The 18,582-nt window shown below is 46.9% G+C and overlaps 1 protein-coding gene across 1 annotated transcript in view; it reads right to left on the reverse strand.

Annotated features, from left to right (window-relative positions):
- The window catches only part of CACHD1 (cache domain containing 1), a 194,454-nt gene that overhangs the window by 32,589 nt on the left and 143,283 nt on the right, over positions 1–18,582 (reverse strand). The window contains exons 12-15 of the mRNA XM_040360771.1: positions 14,785–14,902; positions 9,088–9,256; positions 7,406–7,548; positions 3,351–3,532 (exon numbers count right to left, since the gene is read on the reverse strand). Coding sequence (XP_040216705.1) covers positions 3,351–3,532; positions 7,406–7,548; positions 9,088–9,256; positions 14,785–14,902 — 612 coding nt within the window. The remainder of the gene's footprint in view (positions 1–3,350; positions 3,533–7,405; positions 7,549–9,087; positions 9,257–14,784; positions 14,903–18,582) is intronic.

The following is an 18,582-nucleotide window of genomic DNA, read 5'->3' on the forward strand; positions in this document are numbered from 1 at the left end:
CTCTAAAGTTGCAATGTGACAGAAGGAAACCTGACCACTTATGGGTCTATAGAGTGAAAATCTGTCTCAGCTTTTGTAATAAATGTCTTAGAACTTTGCAAATCCAGAACCATATAATGTGATCTCATGCAGGGAAAAGGGTGTAAGTGGCCACTTACACATTACACAATCACTCATCATAAGACCACACTTACAAATTTAGGGCATGCCCGCTTTCTGATTCATGATGTGTTACACACACCTAAGCTAATCTACCTGACTGGTAGGCAGGGGAGGGCTGGGCCAGGGGGCAGGGTGGCAATTGCCTCCCGGGCCGCCCTGACTTGTGTTCAAAATGGCCGGCAGCTGTTGCATTCCGGGAGTTGTAGTCCACGCTCAAGCTCCCGGTGGGTGGAAAACAGAGCTGTGCAGAGAAAACTACAACTCCTGGAAACTGGGTTTTTGGAAGCAGGCAGAGGCAGGGTGTGCCAGGGAGTCGGGACACAGGGTTGGGTGCTGGCTGCAACGTGACCCCAGGGCCAGGAGCATTACCCCCCCAGGAGGCTGTGGCATGCAAGGACCCGCTGAGATCACTGAGGCGAGACCCTGAAACCCATAGCTGACCCCCCATCCCTCCCCATACACCCCATGTAACCTGCCCCAGTGATCAGGCTGCATTGATGGGCACTGGAGTTGGCTGCACTGGTGAGGCTGCATTGAAAAACCAGATGGGCCATAGATGGTGAGCTGATTTGGCGGTTCAATGGCCACTTGACTGAACTTGCCCCGCAGGCCTAAGGCTGCCAGCCCTCCCCTGCTGGTAGGCTTTTGGATGGTGACACTTTTGGCTCGGATAACACAGCATGCATTGATCGGTGTGTGTTCCTAAACAGACACAGAAAGGGCCGGTCACACTAAGCCTTATAAACTGTGATTGTTGATTAATTTGGCTTACCTGAAGTTCTACCTAAAATCAGATGAAGTTGAGACATTTTTTTGGGGATAGTGTAAAGAAGGGTTAGAATAGCTGTCAAGCTATTTATTGCTTTGAGTCTCCGGCTAGGTAGAAAAAGAGCAATAAAAACCAAAACAGAGGTTTTCACTAGGGTTGTCCCGATACCACTTTTTTAGGACCGAGTACAAGTACCGATACTTTTTTTCAAGTAGTCGCCGATACCGAATACCGATACTTTTTTTAAATGTGTCCCCAAATGCAGCCATGTCCCCCACATATGCAGCCATGTCCCCCACATATGTAGCCATGTCCCTCTAGCCATGTCCCTCACATATGCAGCCATGTCCCTCACATATGCAGCCATGTCCCTCACATATGCAGCCATGTCCCTCCAGCCATTTCCCCCATACCTTTGCCGCCGAAAGCCGCCGCCGCCGCATGGAGAAAATCACAGCATTCATTTGAATAGCTGTTTTGCCCGCGCGTATAGACACTCCCCCTTGCTCGGAATTGGACAGATCACGATCACCCATCCAACCCCGAGCAAGGGGGAGTGTCAATACGCGCGGGAACACTACAGCTATTCAAATGAAAGCTGTGATGTTCCCGCACGCCGTTTAACCCATGCGGCGGCTTTCGATGCGGAGGCAGTGGCGGGGGGGGGGTTGGGAAGTATTCTATTTAGGTATCGGGGTATTTGCACGAGTACGAGTACTCCCGCAAATACTCGGTATCGGTCCTGATACCGATACTGGTATCGGTATCGGGACAACCCTAGTTTTCACCCATCTCCAGTCTACAAAAACCCAAATACTGCGATCGTCCGGAGATTTATATTGCAGTGTGTAACTATAAAAGAGGAACTCCGCTAAGCACCACCCGTTTCTTATTCAGCCACACAAAATTCAACTTTAGAATTTCAGAAAGCCATCAACCCCTTCTTTTAGACACTCGCAGTATTTTTACTATGTAAAATTTTGACATGGATGTTGTATGTGTAGGTGCTGCATTCTCCATCCACCTCTATAGGCCTCCTGCTTGCAGCTTGGGGGAAAAAAACAAGGACAGCATGCATGCAAGAAGGGTGCCAGTGTGTCTGAATGAACCCAAATTTTAAACAAGTGGATGGCAGTCTCAGCCTGGACCCCACCACCAGGGCCGATCCACCCTATAGGCTCACTATGCAAGCCGCTTAGAGCCCCGCAAAGCTGCGGAGGGCCCCCCAAATTACTAGAGGCCCCGCCCGGTGAGAAGTCATTTTCGGCCCCTCAACCCGCTCCTCAACTCGCTGGCTGCATGGGAGAAGAGGTAAGAAGTCAGCACCCCTTGCTTCTCACTTTAATGTAAGATGTCATTATCGACAGCAGAACACCCCCTTCCCCCCGCTTTTTGCTTAGGGCCCCAGGGAGGTCAGGAACTGCCCACCACAACACGTTTCACTCCATCCCTGGAGCTTATTAAGCTCTGAAGTGGAGCAAAACACGTTGAGGGCATGGCCTGGCAGGGATCCTAGGATTATGTGCGGCCTCTAGGACACTTTGGTTGCCTACTATTTGGAGCATAGACGAACTCCCTTCCCTACCGGCACTCACAGTGGTGGGAACAAGTTCAGCATTCCTGCATAGCATGAGTGACTCACATTCACATCCTTTGGGTCACACAAAGTATTAAGCAGTATTACCCCAGATAACAAAGTGGGCGAAAGTGAGGTCTCAAAAATAGGGATGTTTCAGGGTTCTTCAACAGAGACCTTTGGCTGGAAAATCTTTGGCTAAACACCAGGATCCAATCAAATGCAGGCACTGTTCGGGTATTTTGACAGCCACAGGTGCTGGCTGTCAGAATACAATAGCCCACGCTGTTTAGCATGGATGGGGAATCAAGTTATTTCTCTTGTTTGGCCAATGATTGTTTCAAGGTTAGTACTTATTCCCAAGTTTGTCAATATTTTTTTCTTTAGTTTTATGATCCCATGATGCAGCTGGTGCTACCTCTATTCCTATACTGATATACTCCTATGGCAGACACAAAGGGAACTCTTTTCAGGCTAGGCTATTAGGCCCTGAACTAAATATGTATTTCTTACCCTCTGGTAAAGAAACACAAGGTACATGTTTTACTGGTTACACTCAGTGATATTGAACCGCTTCTCCTCCTAAAACAAAATCTTGAATTATTAGGTCACTTTTCAAAGATAACGTATAAATATTTCCTAGAAGCAAAAAAACCCCAAAAAAACAGATGTGTCGAACACGCTGTGATTTAATAATACATTAGGCACTGCAGGAAAAACTTTTCTTATTAGGAAAGTTCTGGTGTGATACAAAATCTAAAAGGATTAATGGAAAGATGGTTTGGAAGGATAATGACAGTAACATTGTACAGCATTGACAAGTAATCAGAGAGGGGGACTGACCATTGTCTCCTGGTGGGATCAAACGCTTTGTCCATGAGAGAGCCGGGGTAGATCCGCAGCACCCCATTGGGCGTTGCTATGTAACGGCGCACAATGTAGCTGTTCAAATTGCTCATGTCCATCTGTCTCATCCATTCATCGGTGACGTGACTGGTAGCCATGACCTCATTCCTGACAGAGAACTGTGAAAGAAAAGAACACGTAGCAGGAGACCCCTTAAGATGTGTATAAAAAGGAGACTAATCTGTCCCCGGGAACTCTACCAAAGGCTGCCCCGTTACACTTGCTGGCAGATAAGAACACATCACACTCCCTTCTACTCTACTAGTCCGATTTAACTCCAGGCAGAAAAAATCCTAATTTATAGATTTCTTAGAAAGCATTAAAGTATCTGAAGCTAAAACATTTTGTTTATTTTAAAAGTGGAGTTCCACCCAACATTACAAGGTGGTCTTAAAGTAAAAACCACTCCTCCACCCCTTGTTTGGGAGATTAGAGATAGATAGATAGATAGATAGATAGATAGATAGATAGATAGATAGATAGATAGATAGATAGATAGATAGATAGATAGAGAGAGAGAGATAGCTATAGATAGAAATATAGAAAGATATATCTCTCTCTCTCATTTTTTTTCTTTCCTACCTTTAAAGTAGTTGGTGAGCCCTCCTCTCCTCCCCCCCGCTGCCCTCTGGGACCTGTGTGTGTCCCAGAAGATGAGGTGGCCATTCATAAAAGCGCCACGCGAATCGCGGGTGTGCAGTAGGAAACCGGCTGTGAAGCCTGAAGGCTCCACTGGCGGTTTCCCTTAGTTATAGTGGTGCCTGCACCCGAGCTGGTGGACGAATCAGCCTTGGGTGGGACGCCATTGCGGGATCCCTGGACAGGTAAGTGTCCTTATTAAAAGTCAGCAGCTGCAGTACTTGTAGCTGCTGACATTTAAAATAAACTTTTTTGAGGCTGGAACGCCGCTTTACTTCACCATTACCTTTTAGGGCTCTTTCACACAGGCGGCCCGTTCAGGTCCGCCTGCCAGTTTTTTAGGCAGATCTGAACGGGCGCTCCATGCTCCTCTATGGAGCCGCGTGTGACGGAGGAAAAACCTACTTTTCCATCCGTCTGGCGGATCGGGTGAACGCGGACAGACGGTCCGTGTTCATCCGATCCCCCCATAGGGGAGAGCGAAGAAAAGACAGGCCGGTCCCTGCACAGTGTGCGGGGACCGCCCTGTCATCCGCCGGCTCAGCGGGGATCAACGGAGCGATCCCCGCTGAGCAAGCGGAGGTTCACGGGGCGGATCATTACTGATCCGCCCCGTGTGAAAGGGGCCTTAGTCTTGCACAGTTGAACCGGCTCCTCTCCTATACTGAAATTGCTTTCTCTGATTTCAGTGCATACATCAGCTTCTCAGTGTTAATTAAAAGCTATTGCAAGGCAGATAGAGAAAAGGGATATCACTGCTCCATGGAGGTCAAACAAAGGTAAAAGCCTCTCCTCCAGATTAGAAGCCCCAGGTGCTGGCAATGCATGCAACAATGCAAATGGGAAGAAATTCTGGACACACTCCCAAAAAAGTTTTTGCCTTTATTCCAAAAAATTAATAAAAAAAAAAAACGGATTAAAAAACTACACGCCACGGCAAATCAGAACGGACAGTCATAGCTATGACTAAGCACTGTTTGTTAGTGTAAAACGTGTCAGCTCTTCTGTGTGTTCAGATCTGCCGTGGCATGTATTTTTGAATCAATTTTTGTTATAAAAAGGCAAAAACCTTTTTTGCAGTGCGGCTGTCCAGAATTGTTTTCCCATTTGCATTGCAAGGCAGATAGAGCTTGCTGAGAACATCCATCATAATCTAACCCTTTACATTACTACCCATGGCCCCCAACCCTTTCATCAATAGGATTACATTTCTTTCAACTATGTAGTCTCATCATCAAATCTGGACATTACCTAGGATCTGCATGCAAATCCATTCTGCCTAGGACTGTTCACTCTACCCATCAAAGCATTTTGATCTTTACATAACTCCACCCAAGAATTCACTGCTTGCATCAGGGCTGAGGGCTCTTGAGAGAAGTACTGAGGCAGGGGTACTGTGATGTTTTCAGAAAGCACCTTGCCAGCTCCTACCAACAGCCATGATCGGTTTGCTTTGCATAGAGAAGCATAAAGAAGACCCAGCGATGACATCACTAGGTCTATAATATGGTAGCGCATTAAGAAAGAAAAGTTTTATCTAACCACTTAAGCCCCGGACCAATATGCTGCTAAATGCCCAAAGGCGTTTTTACAATTCAGCACTGCGTCGCTTTAACAGACAATTGCGCGGTCGTGCGACGTGGCTCCAAAACAAAATTGACGTCCTTTTTTTCCCCACAAATAGAGCTTTCTTTTGGTGGTATTTGATCACCTGTGCGGTTTTTATTTTTTGCCCTATAAACAAAAATAGAGCGACAATTTTGAAAAAAATGCAATATTTTTTACTTTTTGCTATAATAAATATCCCCCAAAAACATATATAAAAATGTTTTTTTTCCTCAGTTTAGGCCGATACGTATTTTTCTACCTATTTTTGGTATAAAAAAAAAAAAAAAATCGCAATAAGCGTTTATCGATTGGTTTGCGCAAAATTTATACCGTTTACAAAATAGGGGATAGTTTTATTATTATTTTTTTTTTTTTTACTACCAATGGCGGCGATCAGCGATTTTTTTCGTGACTGCGACATTATGGCGGACACTTCGGACAATTTTGACCCATTTTTGGGACCACTGTCATTTGCACAGCAAAAAATGCATTTAAATAGTTTATTGTGAAAATGACAGTTGCAGTTTGGGAGTTAACCACAGGGGGCGCTGTAGGAGTTAGAGTTCACCTAGTGTGTGTTTACAACTGTAGGGGGGTGTGGCTGTAGGTCTGACGTCATCGATTGCGTCTCCCTATATAAGGGATCACTCGATCGATGCAGCCGCCACAGTGAAGCACGGGGAAGCCGTGTTTACACATGGCTCTCCCCGTTCTTTAGCTCCAGGGAGCGATCGCGACGGGGCGGCTATTAACCCCACGGGTTTGCGACCACCGCATGTAGCGGGGGGGGTCCAGATCGGACCCCGGACCCGCGGGGACGTACCTGTACGCCCATATGCCTGTACGTGCCATTCTGTGGACGTACATATACATGTGGCGGTCGTCAAGTGGTTAAAAAATGAATTAGCATGTTGATTGGGGAGGAATAGGAACTAGTAAAAATATAACCAGCAAAATATAAGCAGCTTTAAAGTAGAACTATAGGAAAAACTTTTTGTTTCATATCAGATAAAGTAAGTGAGGGTTTTTGCCATCTGTGTCTCATTAGGGAGATTTTCCTTCACTTCCTGCCCAATAGCCAAACAGGAAGTGAGAGGAAATCTCTGCAAATTAAGGGAATGCCTTAGGGACCCCCGGGTCATCCCCATTGGATGATTTCCCCTCCATTACTTTTCTGGGGACAACACAAAATGTGGGATTTTCTTTAAATTTCAAAAATAATGGTATACAGGATAAATAGACAGTGAATCTCCCTAACAGGGGCACAGACAGCAATAAAAAGTAACAAGCAGTCTAATCCCTCTCAACGCTATTCCAAAAAAAAAAAAAAAGTTTTGCCTTTAGTTATACTTTAAGTCTTGGATTGTGTAAAAACCCATCAATTTATTTAATCACAAGACCTATATGGCTTCTGAAACACTATTTAAGCGGATGCTTCTCCCACTAGTTGATGTCGCTTTGCGGCAATGAGAATGCTGGCTGCATCATCAGTGAGTGGATGCCGCACATAAAATACACCAACAATAAGGATAGCTGATGAGCAGAAATAAATCACTGATATAAATGATGTAGATCGCCGCTTACGAAGTCCTGCCCAGGACGCAACGCGTACAGGGAAGGAGGGAATGTATGATGTCACCCGCGGCCATCTTTTTCCGGTTTGACATTTGTATCATGCGCACTCGATATTTGCAGTTGGTACAAGTGCTGGACTTGTAAGTTTTATACTTTTATGTCATACTAACCTTCAGCCCTGGGTTTGCAATGAGACGAGTATTATCACTCAGGTATGCCGTGTAGTGTTCAACCATCCTCTTGGTCTCTGGCTGACTCAGATGCTCGTATGGAGAAGAGAAGCAGCCAGCAGCCAACATAACTGTGGGGCTTTCTGCAAGCGAAGAGAGTGTCACTTTGAGAATTATAACGCACGCAGCACAGAAGTAAACAGGTATGTTCTCAACTTTTTTCTACAAAAAATTCCATTGATAAAACAAATTACTTTCTCTAATAAAAACATCGTACAATTAAAAATAAATATCTAATTGCATCAGCTAATACTGAAACAAAGCTTTCAGACACAGGAAATGTGTATTGCATAATGCATACGAAGACCTTTTCTAGGGAATTAGTATGCTCAAATTTTTTTTTATGAAAACAAACCACTTAAAGGCCGGTTCACACTGCTGCGTGGTGCGAGATTGCAAATCACATGCGATGTCCGTGCGATGCAAATACAGCCACACAGATTGTATGGCTAAATTTGCATTGCATTCAGACCAAACTCGCACAGGACCCTTTTTTAGGTCTGCAACAGAATCGAATGAACACCTATGCGATCGATCCGATCCCTGTCCGAATTTGCAGATCGCACTGCGATAATCGAACCGACTTGGGGGTGTCATTAACTTTTACTTGACACTCCCAGAAGTTCACATAGGGCAGTGTAAACTGCCGCCTGGGGGAAAAATGCGATGCAGGAACTCGCAGAGGATTTGCAGGGTTCCCGCATCGCTGCAGTGTGAACCGAGCCTTAGACCAGTGTTTTTCAACTCCAGTCCTCAAGGCACACCAACAGGTCATGTTTTCAGGATTTCCTTTAGATGAAACGACTGTGGTAGTGAAACTGATCGAATCACCTGTTCAAAATAATGGAAAGCCTGAAAACATGACCTGTAATGCCTCGTTTCCACTGAGCGGATCGGTTCGGTTCGGTACGGTTCGGTTCGCTTTTTTGGGTGTTTCCATTATGAAAGCGTGCCATAAAAGCGAACCGTACCGGACCATTCTGGGTCCTGCTTCAGATGTGGGGCCATAGAGAATGGAACGGTTCCATTAGGGCGGACCTACAAATACATCTCACTGATTGGTGGATGTGCTAGGCTTTTTTTCTAAACCTTGCATGGTCCCGGATGGTCCGATTTGCAGTGGAAATGCTCTGCAGAATAGACCGGTCCCATTCTAACCGCTCCATTCTTTCTGACCCGAACCGATCCGTGCAGTGGAAACAAGGCATTGGTGTGCCTTGAGGACTGGAGTTGAAAAACACCGCCTTAGACAAACCTGTCACAAGAGCAACAATGCGTCTGCCATGGTTGAGCTTCTTCTAAAAATGCTAGTTTCCAGGCTGTTATGCGAATTCTGGGGGCTTCAATACATTTTAAGTCAAGAAAAAGCCAAGAGAAAGCATACAGATCAGCTTAATCGGGGAAGAGTCTGCATTCTTGTTCAAGGTCAGCAACAAAAGGAACTAAAGGCAGGAGGTCAAAGTGTCAAAAACGCATCGAAAAGGAGAGTCAGTAATTCGCATGTTTCTGGAGACCACAGTCTCGTATGAATACATATGGGGGTGACAGGTGGTCTCTTGACAGGGTGGCACATTGTAGATAGAAGTCAGAGGACACTGCAGCTATTTGATCTGATATGTTACCTAAAGTGGCCAGCTGTTTGAAGTGAAGGCACGCGGTGGGCTGGCCCAGCAGGTCCAGGCGATGGTATAAGAGCTTGCTGCTGGGAACTGTGTTCAGGTTTTTCAGTTGTTTCACTGGTATTTCTGGCTGTATCATCACAATACACAAAATGAATGAGGTATCCTGAACCTGCACAGGAAAAGAATAAACAAATTAAAAAGTTGAAAAAAAACATTACATTTTTGCCATTTTCTTCCCCTCTTTTGTGAAAGCACCCTTCCTTGGATCCTCTCCCCAGTGGGTGATATCCATGATGCAGAGAGCAGTGTTGACATAAATGCTGCTCTCTGCATCAATATATGGTTACTCCAGGGCGCAGTAGTAAAGATGCACAATTAAAATACGTCCTCAGATATACATCTTTTCAGCCAGAGCTGAAAGATAGCAAACATCTCACGCTTTAAAATTGCACGCACTCGTGGAATGGCAACAAAGTACGGTACCAAAAAATCTCCATATGCGATGCTTGCAATTTTTTTTGGTTACAATGTTAGAATTACAGAGGAGGTCTAGTGCTAGAATTTTTGCTCTCGCTCGGACGATTGCGGCGATACCTCACATGTGTGGTTTAAACACTGTTTACATATGCAGGCGCGACTTCCGTATGTGTTTTCTATGCTGCGCGAGCTCGCAGGGACGGGGGCGCTTCAAAAATGATTTTTTTTTATATTTTCACAAAAAATTATCACTTTTATTACTGTCACAAGGAATGTAAACATCCCTTGTGACAGTAATAGGTGGTGACAGGTACTCTTTATGGGAGGGATCGGGGGTCTAAAAGACCCCCAAATCCCTCCTTTGCACTTCAAAGTACTCAGATCGCTGAAAACGGTGATTCTGAATACTGTATATATTTTTTAATCCGGCGCCATTGGCAGTCGTGTAAACCGAAAGTGATGTTGTGACGTCGCTTATGTGTTTACAGAGAGAAGACTGTAACAAAGCCGCTTCGTGCCAGTCTGTCTCTAGCCGCCGGAAGTGGCGCATTGCGGATCGGGTCTCCCGGTGGGATGGGAGTCCCGGTAAGAGCGGCGGGAGGCGGCGATGTCCCCTCCCACTCCTCCGGGATAACAACCGAGAGGCTTTTAGCCGCATCGGTTGTTATCCCTGGAAAGCCGCTTGCTGGCTCTAAAAAAAAAAAATGGTACCAGGATGATGCCTGCAGCTGCGAGCATCATCCTGGTATAACCCCCTAAAGCCAAGGACACATATATGCGTACGCTCGGCGGAAAGGGGTTAATTACCAACACACAGGGATTACATGGGCTCCGTGGTGGACTAAACGCTGGGAAAGTACAGAACTAATTAAATCAAAGCTTTTCCGGCAGATCAGTCCATGCAACCGACTGATTTGTAATCTGCTTAAGAAATTTTAATTTCACATATCTGGAAAATGAGCAAAGAAATTGGTCTACTGGCACCTAGTGCAGCGTCCAACCTTTTGGACAAAAACTGCTCTAGGGGAGGGTAGTTATGCTGCCACTAGTTTACAGCCCAGAGATATAGCCACCCACTCCAGAACCGTCACCTGGCAGCAAACCAGAAGGCCCAGTGCTCTGGATATTACTCCAGTCTGGTGTGCAGTCAGTCATGGCTTAGGGCAGGGGGTAGGCAAGCTCGGCCCTCCAGCTGTGGTAAAACTACAAATCCCATCATGCCTCTGCCTCTAGGGGCCATGCCTGTGATTTTCAGGGTCTTGCAATGCCTCATGGGACTTGTAGTTTCACCACAGCTGGAGTGCCAAGGTTGCCTACCCCTGGCTTAGGGCATGGGCAGTCACGACGGTCCAGAACTGTGCTCATGGAATGCATTTGCCTGACTATCATGCTGCACCCTAGCTTACAAGAGGGTAAATAAAACAGTAAAAGATAGGATCACCACAATACCATAGTAGTATAAATCTTATGTAATGAGTACATGGTTTCAACAGCTCTGCTTGTTTTTTTTTTTTTTTGTGCTCTAAGTTCCTCTTTACCACAGAACCCTTATAACTAGGGTTGTCCCGATACCGATACCAGTATCGGTATCGGTACCGATACTGAGTATTTGCGGGAGTACTTGTACTCCCGCAAATGCCCCCGATGCCTGAATAGAATACTATAGGGGGGACATGGCTGGATTTATGGGGGACATGGCTGGATAGTGGGGGGACATGGCTGCAAATGTGGGGGGACATGGCTGCAAATGTGGGGGGACATGGCTGCAAATGTGGGGGGACATGGCTGCATACGTGGGGGGACATGGCTGCATACGTGGGGGGACATGGCTGCATACGTGGGGGGACATGGCTGCATACGTGGGGGGACATGGCTGCATACGTGGGGGGACATGGCTGCATACGTGGGGGGACATGGCTGCATACGTGGGGGGACATGGCTGCATACGTGGGGGGACATGGCTGCATACGTGGGGGGACATGGCTGCATACGTGGGGGGACATGGCTGCATACGTGGGGGGACATGGCTGCATACGTGGGGGGACATGGCTGCATATGTGGGGGGACATGGCTGCATACGTGGGGGGACATGGCTGCATACGTGGGGGGACATGGCTGCATACGTGGGGGGACATGGCTGCATACGTGGGGGGACATGGCTGCATACGTGGGGGGACATGGCTGCATACGTGGGGGGACATGGCTGCATACGTGGGGGGACATGGCTGCATACGTGGGGGGACATGGCTGCATACGTGGGGGGACATGGCTGCATACGTGGGGGGACATGGCTGCATACGTGGGGGGACATGGCTGCATACGTGGGGGGACATGGCTGCATACGTGGGGGGACATGGCTGCATACGTGGGGGGACATGGCTGCATACGTGGGGGGACATGGCTGCATACGTGGGGGGACATGGCTGCATACGTGGGGGGACATGGCTGCATACGTGGGGGGACATGGCTGCATACGTGGGGGGACATGGCTGCATTTGGGGACACATTTAAAAAAAGTATCGGTATTCGGTATCGGCGAGTACTTGAAAAAAAGTATCGGTACTTGTACTCAGTCCTAAAAAAAGTGGTATCGGGACAACCCTACTTATAACTTACAAATATCGCAAATAAAAAAAGGGACCAGTTGTCAGCGATTAGGTATAAAACCAGAGCTTTTGAGGAAACCAGCTAAAGTGTCTGCTTTGCATATTTAAAAAGGAGGGTCCACTGGAGGGTGCAGGATGTACAAATGCCGTTTGATGTGCCCCATATGGATTTAGTTTTATGGACAAGGCTTACCAATTACCATGGCATTATGGCTAAGGCCTCATGCACACAGGACTTTTAGTAGGAGAAATTGATCTAGGAAGCATAAACGCGCTTAATTTCTTCTGCTTTTAGGGCTCCTGAACACAGGACAAAAAAAAAAAAGAAGCTGCAAAGCCGGTGATCTGCCGTGCTGGTTCCAGCTATCGTGGAAGTTCCAGCGCATGCGCAAGCTGATGTGCTGAGATGGTTCCAGCTATCGGGAAAGTTCCTTCAAGGACTGCACAGGCGCAAACTTGCTGACGGAAATCCCCGAACCGCGGCCGGCATCCAGGGCGACGTGGATTTCGAGGTAAGTGGCCAGTCGGCCTCACGCCCTCGCTGCGCTCGGACGGCTCGCTCGGCCTCCTGGCTCTTTTTTTAACATCCTCCAATCCACGGGGATGTTAAAGAATGAGCCTGGATGCCGGGCGAGGTTCGGAGATTTCCGTCGGGAAGTTTGCGCCTGCGCAGTCAGTGAAGGAACTTCCCCGTTAGGGGAACATTGAGGACAAGTCACCGGTACTGATGCCAGGAAAGAACGGCTGTAGAGACGCGCTTTTAGAAGTGTTTTGCATTGGAGTTTTAGCGTGTTTAGCAGCATTTCTCTGCCCTCTATTTTTCACTCCCAAATCCAACTTAAAAATTCTTAATGCGGCTTAGTGTTGTATACATCGTTAACGTGCGTTTAGCCGCAACAGACGTTTTTTACAGCTTAAAGTTGTTGTAAAGGCAGAGGGGTGTCTATCTTAAAGCGGAGGTCCCGCGATGTCGGCAACCGAGGTCGAGCAATCGGTCATCCCTCGGCTGCACCCGCCGCCATCCTTGGTGAGGGAATCGGGAAGTGAAGCGTTGCGGCTTCACTGCCCGGTTCCCTACTGCGCATGCACGAGTAGCGTGGCGCGCCGTCACTGGTTCGCGCTCTCTCCTTGGAACAGTGCATTTCACAGAAGACAGCGGGGGATACGGGTAGGGGCGGTGCTGCCGCACAAGAGTATTCCCGGAAGTGGGTGCAAATACCTGTCTTAAACAGGTATCTGCACCCCCTTCCCCCCTGAAAGGTGCCAAATGTGACACCGAAGGGGGGGGGGGGGGAGGGTTCCGAAAAGCAGAAGTTCCATTTTTGGGTGGAACTCCACTTCAATGCCTCTTCTATGCATTAAGATAAAAAACCTTCTGTGTGCATCAGCCCCCCCTCATACTTACCCGAGCCCCATCTTCCTCCAGCGATGTTCACGAGAGACTCTGACGCTTTAGACTCTCTCTCCTGATTGGCTGAGACACAGCAGTGACCCTCAAGTCAGTTAGCCAATCTGGAGAGTGGGGCGGGGGGCGAACCGCAGCTCCGTGTCTTAATGGACACAGAGAGCTGTAGCTCGGCCGCCCCCATAGAAAACTGCTTGCTGTGGGGGCATTTGACAGGAGGGAGGAGCGAGGAAGGAGAGGCAAGGGGCAAGGAGGGAGGAACGCCAGCGAGGGACCCGAAAAGAGGAGGATCTGGGCTGCTCTGTGCAAAACCATTACACAGAGGCGGCAAGTATAACAGGTTTGTTATTTTTAAAGAATTAAAAAAAAAAAAACACGAGACTTTAGTATCACTTTAAAAACGCCTATGCCACTTACAGCTCCTAAAAGCCTATGTGTTCATGGACACAGAGTAACAGAGGCGTTTTGAAGCTGTAAAAAAAAAAAAAAAAACACCATACCCGACGCTCCTAAAAGAGGCAGGAAAAATGCCATGTGTGCACGAGTGCTTAGATGTACATGAGTTTACACACATTTATCTGCATAAAACCAGGTTGAATGGTTCCTGAACAGAGACATTTCATGTTTCTATAAAACACAGCTAGATGTCTAGGTGTTAATTCAGGTCACTGGCTCTAAACATATCTGAACGCATGTATTTTGACTCCCGTCTGCATGGGTCCCTGAATGTGTGGAGGTCCTATATGAGGTTTTAGACAGGGGTGAGGTCTTTACCCCTGATGGGCCTCAGCACACAATCAAAACCAGCCCAACTCCAGCCAAAGCAGGAAAATATATTCTGCATAAAACTCTCGGCTAGAAAATGCAATGGGTTTCCAAGGTTGGGCTGTTAAGCACCGAAAAAAAGCCTAACAGAGTAACTAAAGCTCTTTAAGTGCAAACATGTGATTGGCATTAATACAAGTGATGCAACCCTGCTGGCCAGTCACTAAATCTCACTGGGGCAGAAGGGCTTTCCAGCAAACCGCCTGATGGTGAAAATCTCTGATGATGAGTTTTCATAGTCAGTTCTTGGGGGTGAATTCTCCAAGCAGAAGCTTTTTTTTTTTCCAGGACATGTGAATTAATAAACCATTGTCCCCTCACAAAATGTTATTACGACTTCATGGATTATAATTAAAGAGGATGAGGCTTGCTGTGCCGTCTTACCATTTTCCAGGCGTAGCTGACATTATACGCCTCCTTCCCAGGGTCCCGCAGCTTGTTGATGTGCCAAGACAGCGAGGAATTCGCAGGCACCGCAATGATCTGACTGCCCAGGGGGAGGCTGTGGAGGAAAACGCACACTGATAAGTCTCAGGCAAACAAACGTGAGAGCCAATCCCTGACAGAGACCCAACAGCTTTCATCCTGCCGGGCAAAGAATTGTTATCATTGCTCGGCTAAACCTTGTCAAATCAATGAAACTTTTCTAAATTACAGCGTCGCTGCTGCGGGGAGAACGGGCGCCTTAATACATCCATGGGGAAATGTAGCGGCCCGTTTGTTAAAGTGATGGTAACTGCTAATGTGTTCTTCGCTTAATTGTGTTTAGTACAGGAAAATGCAAATGCAGTGTCCTTTTATTTTATTTCTCCTCTATACTGGTGATTCTTAACTGCATTAACCACCTGGGGCCCGCGCTATAGCCGAATGGCGGCTACAGCGCGGACCTGAAAATCAAAGTGGACGTCAATTGACGTCCGCCCCTTTTGGCGCTCCCGAGCGCGCAGCGGGGAAACTCTGTGTTGGCCGTGTCCGACACAATCAATCACAGATCGCGGCGAACGGCCAATCAGAGTGGCCGTTTGCTATGCGATCTGTACGGCCAATGAGAGATGATCTCAAATGTAAACATATGAGATCATCTCTCATTGCCGGCTCACACAGAGACAGCGTCCTGTCTCTGGAGAGGAGACCGATCTGTGTCTCTTGTACATAGGGACACAGATCGGTCACGTCACCCCCCCCCCACCTACAGTTAGAACACTATATAGGGAACATATTTAACCCCTTCCTCACCCCCTAGTGTTAACCCCTTCAATGCCAGTCACATTTATACAGTAATCAGTGCATATTTATAGGACTGATCGCAGTAAAAATGCGAATGGCGCCAAAAATGTGTCCGATGTGTCCGCCATAATGTCGCTGTCCCAAAAAAAAAAAAAAAAATTCGCAGATCGCCGCCATTACTAGTAAAAAAAACAATTCTGTCCCCTATTTTGTAGGCGCTATAACTTTTGCGCAAACCAGTCGCTTATTGCGATTTTTTTTTTTTTTTTTAACCAAAAATATGTAGAATACGTATCGGCCTAAACTGCGAATTTTTTTTTTTTTTTTTAATTGGGCTATTTATTATAGCAACAAGTAAAAAATATTGTATTTTTTTTCAAAATTGTCGCTCTTTTGTTTATAGCGCAAAAAATAAAAACCGCACAGGCGATCAAATACCACCGAAAGAAAGCTCTACTTGTGGGGAAAAAAGGACGTCAATTTTGTTTGGGAGCCACGTCGCACGACCGCGCAATTGTCAGTTAAATCGACGCAGTGCCGGAAGCTGAAATTTCACCTGGGCAGGAGGGGGGTATATGTGCCCAGTAAGCAAGTGGTTAAAATTAGGGTTGTCCAGATACCGATACCAGTATCGGTATCGGTACCGATACCGAGTATTTGCGCCAGTACTCGTACTCGCGCAAATACTCCCGATACCAAAATAGAATACTTTTTTTTTTTTTTTTTGTGACATCGAACACAAATTGGATGGCACCATTGGATGGCACTGATAGGTGGCACTGGCATTGATTGAATGGCACTCATAAATGGATGGCACTGATAGGTGGCACTGGCATTGATTGGGTGGCACTGATGAGATGCACTAATAAGCTGCCTCCCTGCACTGATGCACTAATGGGCACTGATCTGCACTGATAGGTGGCACTGGCTAGCTGCACTTTTGGGCACTGGCACCGATGAGCTGCACTGACAGTGATCACTCCTTCAATGATATGTAGTTTTCCAGTACCGTATGCTAAAAAACAGCCCCACACCATGATGTACCAGTTCTTCATAATTCTAAAGAAAATATCCTTAGTCTGTATTGTGGTTTGAAAACGGTCACATGACATTAAAAAAAAGTATCGGTATTCGGTATCGGCGACTACTTGGAAAAAAGTATCGGTACTTGTACTCGGTCCTAAAAAAGTGGTATCGGGACAACCCTAGTTAAAATGAACCTATAGCAGAACAGAGGACAAAACGCTCAGTGGCAGCAAGCATAGTTCAAACTAGTCATTTTAAGGGGGGGGGGGGACTTTTGAGGCATAAAGACCGTTCTCAGTCGTGACCTTCTATCCCGCTCTGGCAACCAAATACAGCAATGAGGAGCCAAGGAAAGAGTCAGCTAGAGAAACATCTTGCTTTGCCCTGCACAAGTTTTTTACACGAGGCGGACTCCGTCGCTATGGAGCCCGCCAGCTCAGCGGGAGATCTCTCCGTTGAGCCGGCGGATGACAGGACGCTCTCTGCTCACTGAGCGGGGAGGAGCTTGTGCAGCGCCGCTGTCTCCTATGGAGAGATCTGATGAAAACGGACAGCATGTCCGTTTTAATAAGATCTCACCCGACCTGATCCACCATGGACAGATGAGGACGTATCGCCATACGTCTGATTTTGGCAGGTCGGGTCGGATGTCAGCAGAGACATGTCCGTAGGATTGCATGGAGCGTCCGTTCAGGTCCGCCTACAAAACTGACAGGCGGACCTGAACTGTCTGACCGTGTGAAAGGGGCCTAAAGGTTGGCATTTGATCTTGTGACGGCTTCGGCAATGGCAGTTCCTGTATTTCTTTCCAGACAGCTTCCTTGTTTATGCTTATTAAACCTTTGGGTATACAATTAAATTGAGGGTGATGAAAAAAATTCCTTCTTGGAAAAAAATAAATAAGAAAATAGTTGAAGCTGAATTTCTAGCATCTCTTAGGCCTCATACACACGACCGAACATGTCCGCTGAAACTGGTCCGTCGGACCAGTTTCAGCAGACATGTTCGGTCGTGTGTAGGGCCAACCGGACAATTTTCCGACCGGACAGGTTTCCAGCAGACAACTGTTTCTTAGCATGCCAAGAAACATGTCCGCTGGAAGCCTGTCCGCCGGACATGTCCGATGGTCAGTACGACTCATGGGACATGTCCGCTGGCCCGAGAACCCGCGCATCGCGTCTAAGTGATTCAACGCATGCGTGGAAGCATTGAACTTCTGCGTGTACAGCCATCAGACCAAATGATCCCAGTGGACATGTCCGATGAAAACGGTCCGCGGACCGTTTTCATCGGACATGTTGGGTCGTCTGTACGAGGCCTGAGTGTTACTAAACCCAGAACAGTAAAATCAGTCTGTATATGCAGTAAATCATGCTTATTCTACTCACTGTGGAATCATGCTCATTCTGTAAAAAGGCTGTTTGATCCTGACTTCTCTGATCATCCCCTTATTCCACTGTTCCAAATCCATCTCCTAATAAAACAGAGCCTTGGAGGCACTCTGCACATGCTCAGTTTGGTGTGTATTGCTGGAGAGTTTTTTTTTTTTTTTTGGGAGGGTGCATGTGCTCAGCACAAGTCCTATCAGTGCTGCCCAGACAGAGGGTCATGGGTCATACAGCCTCATAGGACAGTCAGAAGAGAATGAAAACCTCTCCTACAAGCTTTAACCAGACACTGATAGAAGTCACAAGACTGCCATGCACTGCCGATGAGAAAATATATTTAGCAGTCTATATTTACTAAAATAATTGCCTTTCCGTGTACTGTGGGAAACCAGAATAAGTGAATGCAGGCTCCTGGGTTTAGTAACACTTTAAACACAAGAACGAACACACTAAATTTGGATGAAAAATAAACCAAGCTGGCTTTTACTTACTTTAGCACAGTTGCAGAGCTTCCTGGTTAACATTATTTGACTAAAGGATT

This window comes from Rana temporaria, chromosome 7, assembly GCF_905171775.1.
Source record: "Rana temporaria chromosome 7, aRanTem1.1, whole genome shotgun sequence".
Taxonomy (NCBI): Eukaryota; Metazoa; Chordata; class Amphibia; order Anura; family Ranidae; genus Rana; species Rana temporaria.